Below are 12409 nucleotides of genomic sequence, written 5' to 3' on the forward strand. Positions count from 1 at the left end.
AAAGTTGATAACCTCTTTCTCTTTTATTATTATTGCTACATATATATTTGCATATATATAAATATATGCATGTATGAGCACAAATATATAAATACAACGTGCTAAATCTGTTTTGTTGTTTGTATATATGTATGTATGTATGGTTTCAGGGCTGGCAACCAGTAAGAGGGCTTATCCCTGGGGCAGACCTCATTCTCCTTCTAAAAGTAATCATTAACTATGTGTAGTTCTTTGTCTAGGAATGGGACCCCATGAAATGTTCCCCCTTCCACGTTAATATGTCCATTGATTTGTCCAGTTCTTGTTGATGCAGCCTTTTCTAGAAGAGACTGTTACCCAGCAGATTTCCTGGTATTCTGGCTCTTGCCATCTTTCTACCCCTTCTTCCACGATGTTCCCAGAGCCGTAGATGTAGGGGCTGTGGTGTGGCTGTGTCCATTGGGGCTGGGTTCCCCATTGTCCATTCATCTCTGCACTGTGTCCAGTTGTGCTTCTCTGTGATGGGCTCCATCTGCTGTGAAGAAAGGATTCTTGAATGAGGAGTGGTAGCTATAGATAGATAGATAGATAGATAGATAGATAGATAGATAGATAGATAGATAGACAGACAGATAGATCTGTGAGTAGAAGGATAAGATTTAGAATACAGTAAGGAATCATGCTGGTATAGCAAAGTGGTAGTAGTAGTTTCTTTTTTAAGGTCTATGACCTCACTAGCTTTGAGACACTGACTAGGTTTCAGTACCAGTCATGATGTCCCTTCTGTTGAGAGGACTTAAGTCCAATTAGACAGTTGTTGGTTAGCGCCACATGTGAATGCCATTTACAGCACCTTTACAGACATCTTGGCATGCTGGTCATTGTCATGGTTCATAGGTGTTGCAGGTGGGTAGAACTGTTTGGTTGCTTTTCTCTTGGTGGTGTACATAGTATTTTCTGGTACCATAGAGGCTAGACTGTAGGAAAGAGACTTGAAGGTCAGGTTCAGCTGAATCATCTGAGTCTTGTGCCCTAAGTGTGTGATGTCTTCAACAATGGGGACCTGCCCTTGGGGCTTTTCAGTTTCCAAAAAAAGCAGTGGACCTTGTGTGTGTGTGTGTGTGTGTGTGTGTGTGTGTGTGTGTGTGTGTGTGTGTATACAGAAGAATTAATCACATATGTATCTTGCCATCCTCTTAGAATTTAAAAGTTTTGGCATTGCATGATTATTTTGTTTTATTAAGATCCAGCAAGGAATTCTTTAAACTTAAATGTATTTGTAAGGAAGAACTTAAATTCTAGGGGAAAAAGGAACTCATGTTACTTGTTTTAGTCCATGAACTAGAAGTAGTGTGACTATCAAGTCCTTTTTTTTCCCCATTAGGATTAGGTTGAAAAGCCACTTTTTATCAGCTATCCAAAGGGTTCATGTCAAATACTGTGACTGCCTTCCTCTCCTGCCCGAGACTGTCTGTGTTTACATAACCCCATTTCTTTATATACATGGTGGGCTTGAAGACTCTGGGAGATAGGTAAGGGCCTTGTGAGACTCTGTGAACCAGGGTTCCTGAGAATGCCGCCTAGAGAACTTCCTCAGTCCAAAGGCTAAGTGACAGGATTTTCTAAACATTTGAGGACTTTGAAAGCTTACCCTCAAGTGATATCATCGGAGTCCCTCAGATACCCAGATTGTAGTTTTCATAATCTAGAGTTTGACCAAACCTTTAACTAGAAAGAATCTTGACAGCTTGCCTCGGTAAGTTTTTTATAATCAAACTATGTTGAACATTCCACATCTTATCTAGCAATATATATCTTAAAATTATACTCATAAATTATCTCTAAGCTGTGAATTAAATAAAAGGCATATTGTCAATATTGTTAGCTAAGAATTGTTAATTTTTTCAGTAGTAGCTATATTACATTCTTCTGTCATGTAAAGACTGGGACTCCATGTCAACCATTCTGATTTTGGAAGTCTGCTAATTAATATTCTTTAGTATTTGACATCTGTCAGTATTTTTTTTTAGCTGATCTGTTAGCAGCCATAGAGTCAGTGAGCTTTTTGCTATTTTTTCATTCATTTGTGTTGCTGTTGTTTTCTAAAAGAACAGAACCCAGAACCGTATCAGTGCATTCTAAGTAGTAAGGAGGTATTGCTTGCAGTGTATCGTGGTTACATTCTGAAGCAAACTTCTTATTGTGACCATAACCAGAGAAGTTTGAGACACCCAGGCTAGGTCTTATAGAGTCCAGAAACACCATTACTTGAGTGTGTATAGGGAGTGAGTGCAGGAACACCATCACTTGACTGTGTCTAGGGAGTGAGTGCAGGAACACCATCACTTGAGTGTGTGTGTAGGGAGTGAGTGCAGGAACATCATCACTTGAGTGTGTGTAGGGAGTGAGTGCAGGAACATCATCACTTGACTGTGTCTAGGGAGTGAGTGCAGGAACACCATCACTTGAGTGTGTGTAGGGAGTGAGTGCAGGAACACCATCACTTGACTGTGTCTAGGGAGTGAGTGCAGGAACACCATCACTTGAGTGTGTCTAGGGAGTGAGTGCAGGAGCACCATCACTTGACTGTGTGTCTAGGGAGTGAGTGCAGGAACACCATCACTTGACTGTGTGTGTAGGAAGTGAGTGCAGGAACACCATCACTTGAGTGTGTGTAGGGAGTGAGTGCAGGAACACCATCACTTGACTGTGTGTGTAGGGAATGAGTGCAGGAACACCATCACTTGACTGTGTGTGTAGGAAGTGAGTGCGGGAACACCATCACTTGACTGTGTCTAGGGAGTGAGTGCAGAAAGTACAAGAGATTTTGGTTTCGGAGTCAAAATCTCAATATTCACAGGAGAAAATGGACTGTGAAATGCATCACTGACAAGATAATAACCAGATGACTCCATCTGTTCACAGAGCGCAATGATTCTCATGAACGTGTATTGTAATAAAGTTGTGAAGCCTGTGGATGGTTCCTGTTGTCAGCCTCGGCCCCCTCTCACTCTCATCCAGAAGCTAGCTGCTTGTTTCTTCACCTTGTCCATTATTGGGTATTTAACTTTCTATGTCATTCATCGTAATGCTCACCGGAAGAATAAACCGTGTACTGATTTGGAAAGTGGTGAGGAAAAGAAGAATATTATCAATACTCCTGTGTCTTCGTTAGAAATCCTTTTACAGTCTTTCTGCAAACTTGGCCTGATCATGGCGTATTTCTATATGTGTGACCGTGCAAACCTGTTCATGAAGGAGAACAAATTTTATACACACTCATCATTCTTTATTCCTATTATCTACATTCTGGTTTTGGGAGTCTTTTACAATGAAAATACAAAAGAGGTAAGAGTCATTTCCATTAGCCCATGTTATCCTCCTGTCTCGTTACAAAGTCTCCGTTAGAGAACTGTTGTCACTTATGCCCGGGTTTACAAACATGTTTGTAGATGAAGCCGAAGGACTCTAGTTATACTTCACTTGTAGACTCCTAACCACTCGTTTTAAATACAGTTACAACATTCAAAAGATTAAAAGATGCAAGTATGTGTGGAAAGATGTCATGACTTATGTTATTTTTGCCTGCTTGAAGCTAGAGAAAGTAGATTGGTTCCTTCGAGTACTAGATACTATTTATTGTCTATTATAATGTAAAAATATAATTATATTAAGAAATGCCTCTATATGAGGGAAAGATTTTATATTTATGTATTAATTAGACATGTCCACACAAATTAGAACTTATGTAATGATGTGGCTTCAACTCACGATATTCTGAGTTTCCTAATTTAGAAGTGTGCCCATTGTTCAGATTATTTGCTTAAGTTCTCAACAAGGGTGTATTATTTGAATTACCAAATTCTTCTGCACAAAAAGATAGCTCCTCTATGAGGATAATTAACCAGTTCTTCATCTCCTGTGAAAGTATGCTAAGGAAAATAAATTCTAATAATAGAACATTTTCTGTCAATGAAGTGTAAGAGAACTGTAAGATCTTTTTTTAACTCTGAAATTTTAAAATTTTGTAAAGAAGATTGTAGGATGCCATTTTTAGATCTAAAAAAAAAAAATCTGTCATAGTTTCAGTGCCATTTAAACAGAACCAGAAGGACCACCTGAACATCTCAAGATCTCATTATAGTTGTCTTTCAAATTTATGTTACATTTAGAATAGTTTTACTGTGGTATCTTTTAGCGAGAAATAGAGACAGTTTACCCCACCCATGATTTTTTGACAGAAACATTACCTTTAAATACTGTAAGAAAAATGTTACATTCTTAATATGTTCTGTCCAAATAATGACTTCCCGATGGATTTCTAAAGAAGACTCTGGTTCCTTTATGCAGCCTAAAGTGTTAAATCGAGAACAAACGGATGAGTGGAAAGGCTGGATGCAGCTCGTGATTTTGATTTATCACATCTCGGGGGCAAGTACAGTAAGTACTTCGAATCTATGTTCTGAACACATAGGAAGAAATGTTGCTTAAGAGCCCTTCTCCTGTCCTACCCAGCTCTTCAGTCTTCTCATGTTTCTCCCAAGTCTTTGGAAAATCTGTCATTTTAAAAGAAAAATCAATTTTCTTTGAAAAAGATGAAGCAATACTTGATTTTGTATTTATTTGCCCTTAGTACTATAGAAATAGTAGATATCTTACATCATCTTGTTGAATAGCTAATTGAAGCTTTGTAAAGGGCACAGGATTTAGAATAGGCCTGTTACTATCAAAAGAAATCGAATTTATATTCTGTCCTTCATTAGGACAGATTAACTAGTTTTGCATTTTTAAAATAATTTTTACCATTTATTTTAAATCATATCTAGTTGTGTGTTTGCATTTGGGTATGAGCACATGAGTGCAAGCACCTGAGGGAACCAGAGGAATTGGATTCCCAGGAGCTAGAGTTACAGAGAGTTGTGAGCTGCCTGATGTGGGTGCTGGGAACCGAACTCGGGTCCTCTGCAAGAGCTGCAAGTGCTCTTAGTCACTGAGCCATCTCTCCAGCCCCTACTGTTTTATATTTAAGAAACCTTAAAACTTAGAACTCTTTTGCCCTCCTTTTTTCCTTCCCAGGAATTTTGCTACCTAGACTGCCTCAGATCTGGGAGAGTTAAGAAAAACTATAACCCTTCTGTGTTTTAACATTCCAACCATAGTTCAGTGAAAACAGGCCTTCGTGGATGAGCCTGACAGGAACATGCCATATAGGCTTTCATAGTGAAGAGTCAAACTCAATGAAAAATGTTTAAAATTTAAAGTTAGAAACTCATTCATAATTTGTGAAGTACCAAGCTGTTTTATTGCTTCTTTGCTTACACAAAACTCATCTATACATATTCAGTATTTGAACTGGTGATGAATTCAGATAAGAAGAGCATGCTCAGAGAGAAGTATTTTGAACGTTCCATAGTAGCAATTAGTAATGTAAATATTATTACTGAAATTTTTTCAAGAAAATGAAAACCGTAGTCTTCCTTATCTCGTATCTTTGAAAGTTGTTGAACTTCGGAGTTTTATGGATGTTTTGTTTGACGGCGCGGAGCAAAGGAACGAAGTGTGCTTCTTTTGGCATTCTATGCTTATGCTGTCTGCTGGCGCAGCAGTCAGATTCCTGTGGTCCCTGCAGCTGTAAGTTTGAGGTGCAGCTAGTGAAGAAATCCAGTCAGGGGGAGATGGCTTAGGACTCCTGGCCTAAATCCATAAATTCTCTAGGAAATAAAAAGAGGTGAATATTGGAGCCTGGAAATACCTCTGGCACATGAATAAGGACTTAGTTAATAGGGGGAGGAGGGACTTGTTCTAAGAATGTGCCATTTAGAGACGTAATTAATTGCTGACATATTAAATGGTGATATTTCTATCTAAGAAATTAGGTAGGAAAAATTAATGGCAGATTAAGTTCCTCAATTCAGTGATTCCAGAAAGGAATTAGATCGTAAAAAGATGAAGGCAATTTGGCATTCTAGTATAATCATTTAGCAACCCAACATTTAATACATCTTCTTAGACTGCCTCCCAATACATTCTCATTTACAATTAAAAAAACAACAACCCTCTTCTGGAAGGACATACTTTTCATTAGCAGATCATTTGTAATGATTAATTGTGTGTCCTTGTTCTGTTACACACATTTCAGTGTTAAAAATTACCTGTGTCTTCACTGGAGAAGCATTGTTCATGGAAGTTACAAGATATTTGTGGGTTCCATTCATGAGTAGTTGAGAGATTAACCTTATTTAAAACTCTAACAGCTGTGGTATTTTCAGTTGTTCAATTGTAATGTTTTAAATATGTCTAGGAATTGTTGTTTTATAGTTTTCATGCTAAAAAGGAAAGTATTTTAAAAGCCCAGAGAATTATTAAATTGTCTAGGCAGATGGTATAAACATATTGTTGGCATAAACATTCTTTAAAAATAAGGTTTATATCAAATATGCTGAAAATGCTGAGAGACACAAGTTTGGCGTCTGCACTAGACAATGATTTTGTGCCTCGTTATGTTTTCCTCCTTTTTTTGAGACTTTCATGAAAGATGGTGAGGGACACTTTTAGGGTTAGAAAGTCAGCCTACCTCTTTGATGAAACTGAACTTTCGAATACAATTTCAACTCTAAAATTTTATTGTAATTTTGATATAGGAAAGACAAAAGGGACCTATGTATTTTTTAAAAGATATTATGTAGTATGACAGTCAAATGCGTGTGTGTTTCATTGTTTGCAGGGTCAGGGATCAGATTGAGAGCTTTGTGCATTCTAAGTCAAGACTCCACCACTAAGTTACTTCTCCAGCCCTTGGTTCTTTGCAACAGGCCCTCACTGGACAGCCTAGCTTGCTCCTGAACTCTCTGTACAAATAGGCTGGCCCCAAATTCATTATTCCCTGGCCTCCACTTCTGAAAGTACAGACATGAAGCACAATGCCCAGCAGACAGACATTTCCAAAGAAGCTTCGGGTTATATAGTAGAAACTATTATGTTCATATTAAATTTCTTGGCCATTATAATGATAATGTGGCCATGTAAGGAGCTGCCTTCCTTCTGAGAAGACACATGGTAAGATATTAAGAGTACTCTTGTCTACAAGTTCTTAGCTAGTTTATTCGTGTACATTGTATTGGCCTTGCAGCTTTTCTATTGGTTTGAAATATTTGCACAGTAAAAAGTTAGGAGAAATGTAAGATTTATGACAGGCCAGCCCTGGTAGAAACTTGGAAATTTTCTATAATAGAATTGTATTGCTTAATATAAATAAACAAGCCCAACTTTGTAGTCCCAGCCTTAGTCTTGAACGGACTTGAAAGGTTGCTTTCCAGAGAGTGGTTAAGGTACTTAAAAATAGTTAAAATAGGTTTGATGTCCTTTTCCCAATACTTCTAAAGCTGTCAGAGGAAGAGATATTCACCTCGAGTATGTGGCTCTGCAGCCAGGCTCCATTTGTTAACCAAGTAGCCACTGATACTAGCTAGGCAGAGCAGAAATGGGCTGTTCAGAGAAAAGCAAATTAAGTATGACCAATTGTAATAAATTTGCACTAAGTTCACATTTTTCAAATTAGAAATAATGAAGACTGTTGCCTTTACAGTAACATGTTGAATGATAGTTTTAAAATATTTTAGTTAAGAAACTAAAATATATTTATTAAAATTGGATTCATCTGTTTCTTTTAGCCTATAGAGGTTTTGGAAGCCACTTTGGAAAGCCAGTAGAGGACTTCCTCTTTACTTCTATTGGACAGGCTGCTGTAGAGAGCAGAGGCTGAGCCTTTGATGTAACTGCATTGCAACTTTCATGACAGGGGCCTCTCTTGTGAGTCAGGGACCATCTCACAATGGAATGGATTGCCTTGATAGTTAGTATGTAAAGAAGCATTTATGGCCTTTAATTCCAGCACTTGGGAGGCAGAGGCAGGAGGATCTCTGTGAGTTCGAGGCCAGCCTGGTCTACAAAGTGAGTTCCAGGAAAGGCACAAAACTACAGAGAAACCCTGTCTCGAAAAACCAAAAAAAAAAAAAAGAAGCATTTATGGTCTGGAGAGATTGCTCAGTGGTTACAAGTGTGTACTGCTTTTCTAGAGGGCCTACGTTCACTGCTAACATCCATATCAGGCAGCTCACAACTGCCTATAACTCTAGCTTCAGGCAATCTAACTTATTGCTGTGACCTCCATGGGCATGTACACTCAAATGTTCACACACACACACACACACACACACACACACACACACACACACACACATTCTTTTCAATTGTGTATGTGTATGTGTGCATGCTCACCTGCACACACTTAAGCTTGGGTGTGATTTTCTTCACCACAAACAGGAAGCTGAGACAAAACAGATCAATGACAAGTTTGAGGTCAGCCTAGACCATATAGTGCAACTCTGTCTCAAGAAGAACAAAATAAAACCTTAGACAGATTCAAGGCCAGCATGGTGGCGCACACCTTTAATCCCAGCACTTGAGAGGTAGAGGCAGGCGGATCTGAGTTTGAGACTAGCCTGTTGTATAGAGCTAGTTCAAGGATAGCCAGAGCTACACAGAGAAACCTTGTTTTAAAACAAACAAGCCTCAAACCAAGCAACCAACCAAAGAACTACAACAACCAAACAGCTTAGGTTCATGTCTGAGCTACTGTAGAGCACATTCAACAACGGAGTAGATGTAGATGTGTTTCTCTTTGTTAACTTCTGAAAGCTTTTTCAACACTAAATTTCTACTTTTCTTCTCTGATTCTGCGATTCTGTGTTATACTTTCATTTAGAATTTCTCATCTAATATTGACAGAAGCCATTTAGAAGAAAGAACTAATGATGAAATACAGTTAATAAAAACTGTCTGATAAGCAGATCATTTCCACTGTAGTGACTCAGGAGGAAAAGTGAAGACTGAGACTTTGAGAAGAGGATTTGAGTTTTCCAGTGCCTGAGGTGGATCCCAAGGCCCTGGGCATGCTAGGGAAGCACTCTAACACCAAGCTAGCCCTAGTATTTGAAATAGTCACTTTAAATAGCCCTTGGTGTTTTAAGTAGTCACTTAGTATGGAAGCCACACTGGCCTTGAACTCTATATGTAGCCCAGGCTAGCCTAGAATTTGTGCTCTTCCTTTCTCAGCCTCACAAATGCTAAGATTACAGACACCACCACCTCCTGGCTTGCAGATAGGATTCTAGTAAATATAGACACATTGAGAAGGAGATCGTAGGGATGCACTGACAGGTGAAGAACAGATAGGAGACAAAGGAGCATTCAAAGATCCCTTCAGAGAGTCTGTCAGTTTTGTTAGAGTAGAAGCTATGCAGAAGAGTGTATGATATATCGTCAGTTCAAAGGTTCAATCTAGGGTTTGCTTGCTGTTCCCCCTCAAGTAAAATATCCTTTATAAAGGAAAGAGATGCATTCCAAAATGCATACACTCTAGGCCTTAAAGTCTACTTAAGGTATACACTTAAGTTATTTTATCCTACACTGAATCACTGGGCAAATTCACATTATCCTACAATGGCTCTAAGTAATGGTAGGCTAGATAGTTGCAGAATTACCAGATGGCTGTAAAACGGGAGCCAGTGAAGTTTAGTGTTACAAGTGCTTTAAAGGAATGTACTAGGTATATAGGACAGAGAGTAGTTCCACTCTCAAAGGTGGGATGACAATGTAAAGTTAGGTTCCTCAGTGCTTGGAAATGAGAGAACATTTCCTGGGACTGCCATACATGGATTAAAATGCGCAGTGTTTTAGTGAAGACGTCATTCTCCAGAAAGAGCACAGTGAGGACCTCTGGAACTTGGGCATGATGAAGAAGGTGAGGAGGGTGACAGAGAGTCCTAAATGAGACACTTTCCCAAAGAAAGGTGGAGAGAGAGCTCAAAGTTATGCTTCCATATGTCTGTGTGACTCTTTTTGCTAAGTAAACTAAATATGATAAGTAGTCCTTTGGACATTTTCAAAAGTAGGGGGTTGTTTTGTTTTCCATCTGTTAGGAAAATAGGAAATCCAGCGTAATTCCAAGCATAGTTCTGCCACCACACACCGTCCCTGTCTGTTTCTGTTGACAGTTTCTGCCTGTATACATGCACGTTCGGGTGCTGGTTGCTGCATACCTCTTTCAGACAGGCTATGGGCATTTCTCGTACTTTTGGATTAAAGGAGACTTTGGAATCCATAGAGTTTGTCAGGTAAGAATGCAGTCAGTTCTCTTTTTCTTTCAACTCATGTGCTTTTCTGTGTATCTGTTAAGAAAATATAAATATGGTCATTATGAGATCCTGAATCATAAGGATTTATGAAATATCACTTTAAAGTTGTGTTTTTGTGTTTACTGTTTAGTAATTTGAGATAATTTAATAGTGATGGAAGGAAACTATAACCTAGATGCATATGTAATAGCTCCAGTTCTCAAAGGGTCACAGTGTTGGTCTTCTTCAGTTTGGTAGAAAAGTGAAATAACTGTGCTTTTTTCCCCCTACCTGAGAAGAGGATTAATACTTGCTGACTTCCTGCCTCGTGCTTAGCAGTTTCTAAACATTACTTACGCCCTATTGCAGCCCTGAGATGTCCTCATGATCATAGATGGGAACAGAGACTCAGAGAGTTCAAATGCTCTGCCCAGGGTCATAGAGTCAGCGGTACAGGACTGAGAGAAGTCGGCTCATAGGCTATATTTTGTTCATAAATTTAACTGATATCTTAAATGACTCTAATGAAAGTCACAAAGACTTTTTAAAACTTGAATCATACTCCTTTGTATCTCTGACACCTATCTACTTCTTCCCAAGTGGGTAAATCGACATCAAACGAGAGATGGAGTGGACACCTTTTCTTGAGGCAGTTGAGTCTCCTGTATCCCTAAGAGGCTGGTGTATGATTTCCTCCCTCTGTTTAAAAAGATGACAGCTGTAATTGCAGGATAGCTCAGGCTGGTTCTTTCCTGGAATGTCATTAGTGTAATCATACATAAATAGTTTATATTAAACTCTTCAGTGATGGCAGGACAAATGGAACTTGAGGGGTTGGTAAAATAAACTTGTATAGTCGATATTTGAGTCTTACATGTATTGCTGTATTCAGGAAAGTCTGTCTTTGCTTTTCATGTATATTGGGAATGAAAACCATTTTCTTCTCCATTTTCATAGGTCTTATTTCGTCTCAATTTCCTGGTTGTGGTGTTATGTATCGTAATGGATCGACCTTATCAATTCTATTACTTTGTCCCCCTGGTCACGGTGTGGTTCATGGTCATATATGTCACGTTAGCACTGTGGCCACAAATAATCCAAAAAAAGGCAAATGGTAAATAGACTGTCTTACTAATGTTAATAAATATATTCGTTCAATGTACTAGACTTCCTGCTAGTTGTTAAAGGCTTTTTTTTTTTTTTTTTTTTTATTAAAGGATGTAGATCATTGAAACTTCTGTGTGGTTTTAGAATTTTTGTTTTAAAACTGTTTCTAAAATAACACAGCCAAGTAGCTCGTGGAAGAATATACCACTGCAGAATGCTAGTTTACATTTATAGTATGTATTTCCCTCTCAACTAGGGAGGCAGTTTTCAGACAGCAGAGTGGTGGAAGTGCTAAAGAGGAGGAGAAGCCACATGGGGCTGCAGGCTCTTCCCACGTCGTACTTCAATATTGGCAACTCTGTTTTGTGTGATTTCTTACATATGTAGAGAGTTTGAGCAAACAGTTACTTGCAAAAGCCTTCATATGTCATAGTTTGTAATTTGTCTTCTACACAACTGTTTAGGAATTACCATCAACCTATTTTACATATAAGGAACCCAATTGCTTACCTGTAAGGTTGTCATTTCCAAATTTCTCAGTCTTTTACTGATCATGTTCAAGTAAGGCTACAGTTGTTTTCTTAGTGTGGTTTCCCCATGATCATATAATTAAAAGGAAATCTTTCTTTTAATAAAGAATATTTTAAATATTAAATCTGTATCTGGCTTCCAACTTAAATATTGCTTGTCAACATGTTTTCTCATTGACTGCCATTAAAATGTTAAATAAGTTTCCAGGAAAATTTCAATGCAGCCCTTTTAAAATTCATTAGTGTCTTTAGACAATCTATAGATTTAGAGTACAATTTCTCTACAAAACTTAGGCCATTTATTAAAATGCATAAACTTGAGCTTGTACCTTGAAGTATGCATATGTTAAAATGTTCCTTATGATTAAATCCTAGTCGATTAGGGAGCTTACATTTCCTGGAACTTTATGTTTAAGCAGTGTTACCTAAGCTAGTATTTAACCTGAGTTTGAGCATTGCGTTGATCATATAGTTGGAACATTCAATAGTGAATGAGTGTGAATGCATTCAAGAGGTACCTTAAAGCGTCTGTCTGCGACAGATGGGCAGCGGGTGTGTGTGCTCTCTGCAACACACTGTAGCCCGCTTCCTCCCAGTAGTCCTCCACTGATTTCCTTT

The 12409-nt window shown here is 38.4% G+C and overlaps 1 protein-coding gene across 2 annotated transcripts in view; it reads left to right on the forward strand.

Annotated features, from left to right (window-relative positions):
• The window catches only part of Casd1 (CAS1 domain containing 1), a 43413-nt gene that overhangs the window by 19192 nt on the left and 11812 nt on the right, over window positions 1-12409 (forward strand). The window contains exons 9-12 of one of the 2 annotated variants that reach the window (XM_052719678.1): window positions 2905-3327; window positions 4330-4419; window positions 10035-10154; window positions 11112-11268. In XM_052719678.1, the coding sequence (XP_052575638.1) occupies window positions 2905-3327; window positions 4330-4419; window positions 10035-10154; window positions 11112-11268 (790 nt within the window). The remainder of the gene's footprint in view (window positions 1-2904; window positions 3328-4329; window positions 4420-10034; window positions 10155-11111; window positions 11269-12409) is intronic. The other variant, XM_052719679.1, reaches the window with a different exon arrangement.

The sequence above is a fragment of the Peromyscus californicus genome, unplaced genomic scaffold (assembly GCF_007827085.1).
Source record: "Peromyscus californicus insignis strain IS unplaced genomic scaffold, ASM782708v3 Scaffold_6__1_contigs__length_162567912, whole genome shotgun sequence".
Lineage (NCBI taxonomy): Eukaryota > Metazoa > Chordata > Mammalia > Rodentia > Cricetidae > Peromyscus > Peromyscus californicus.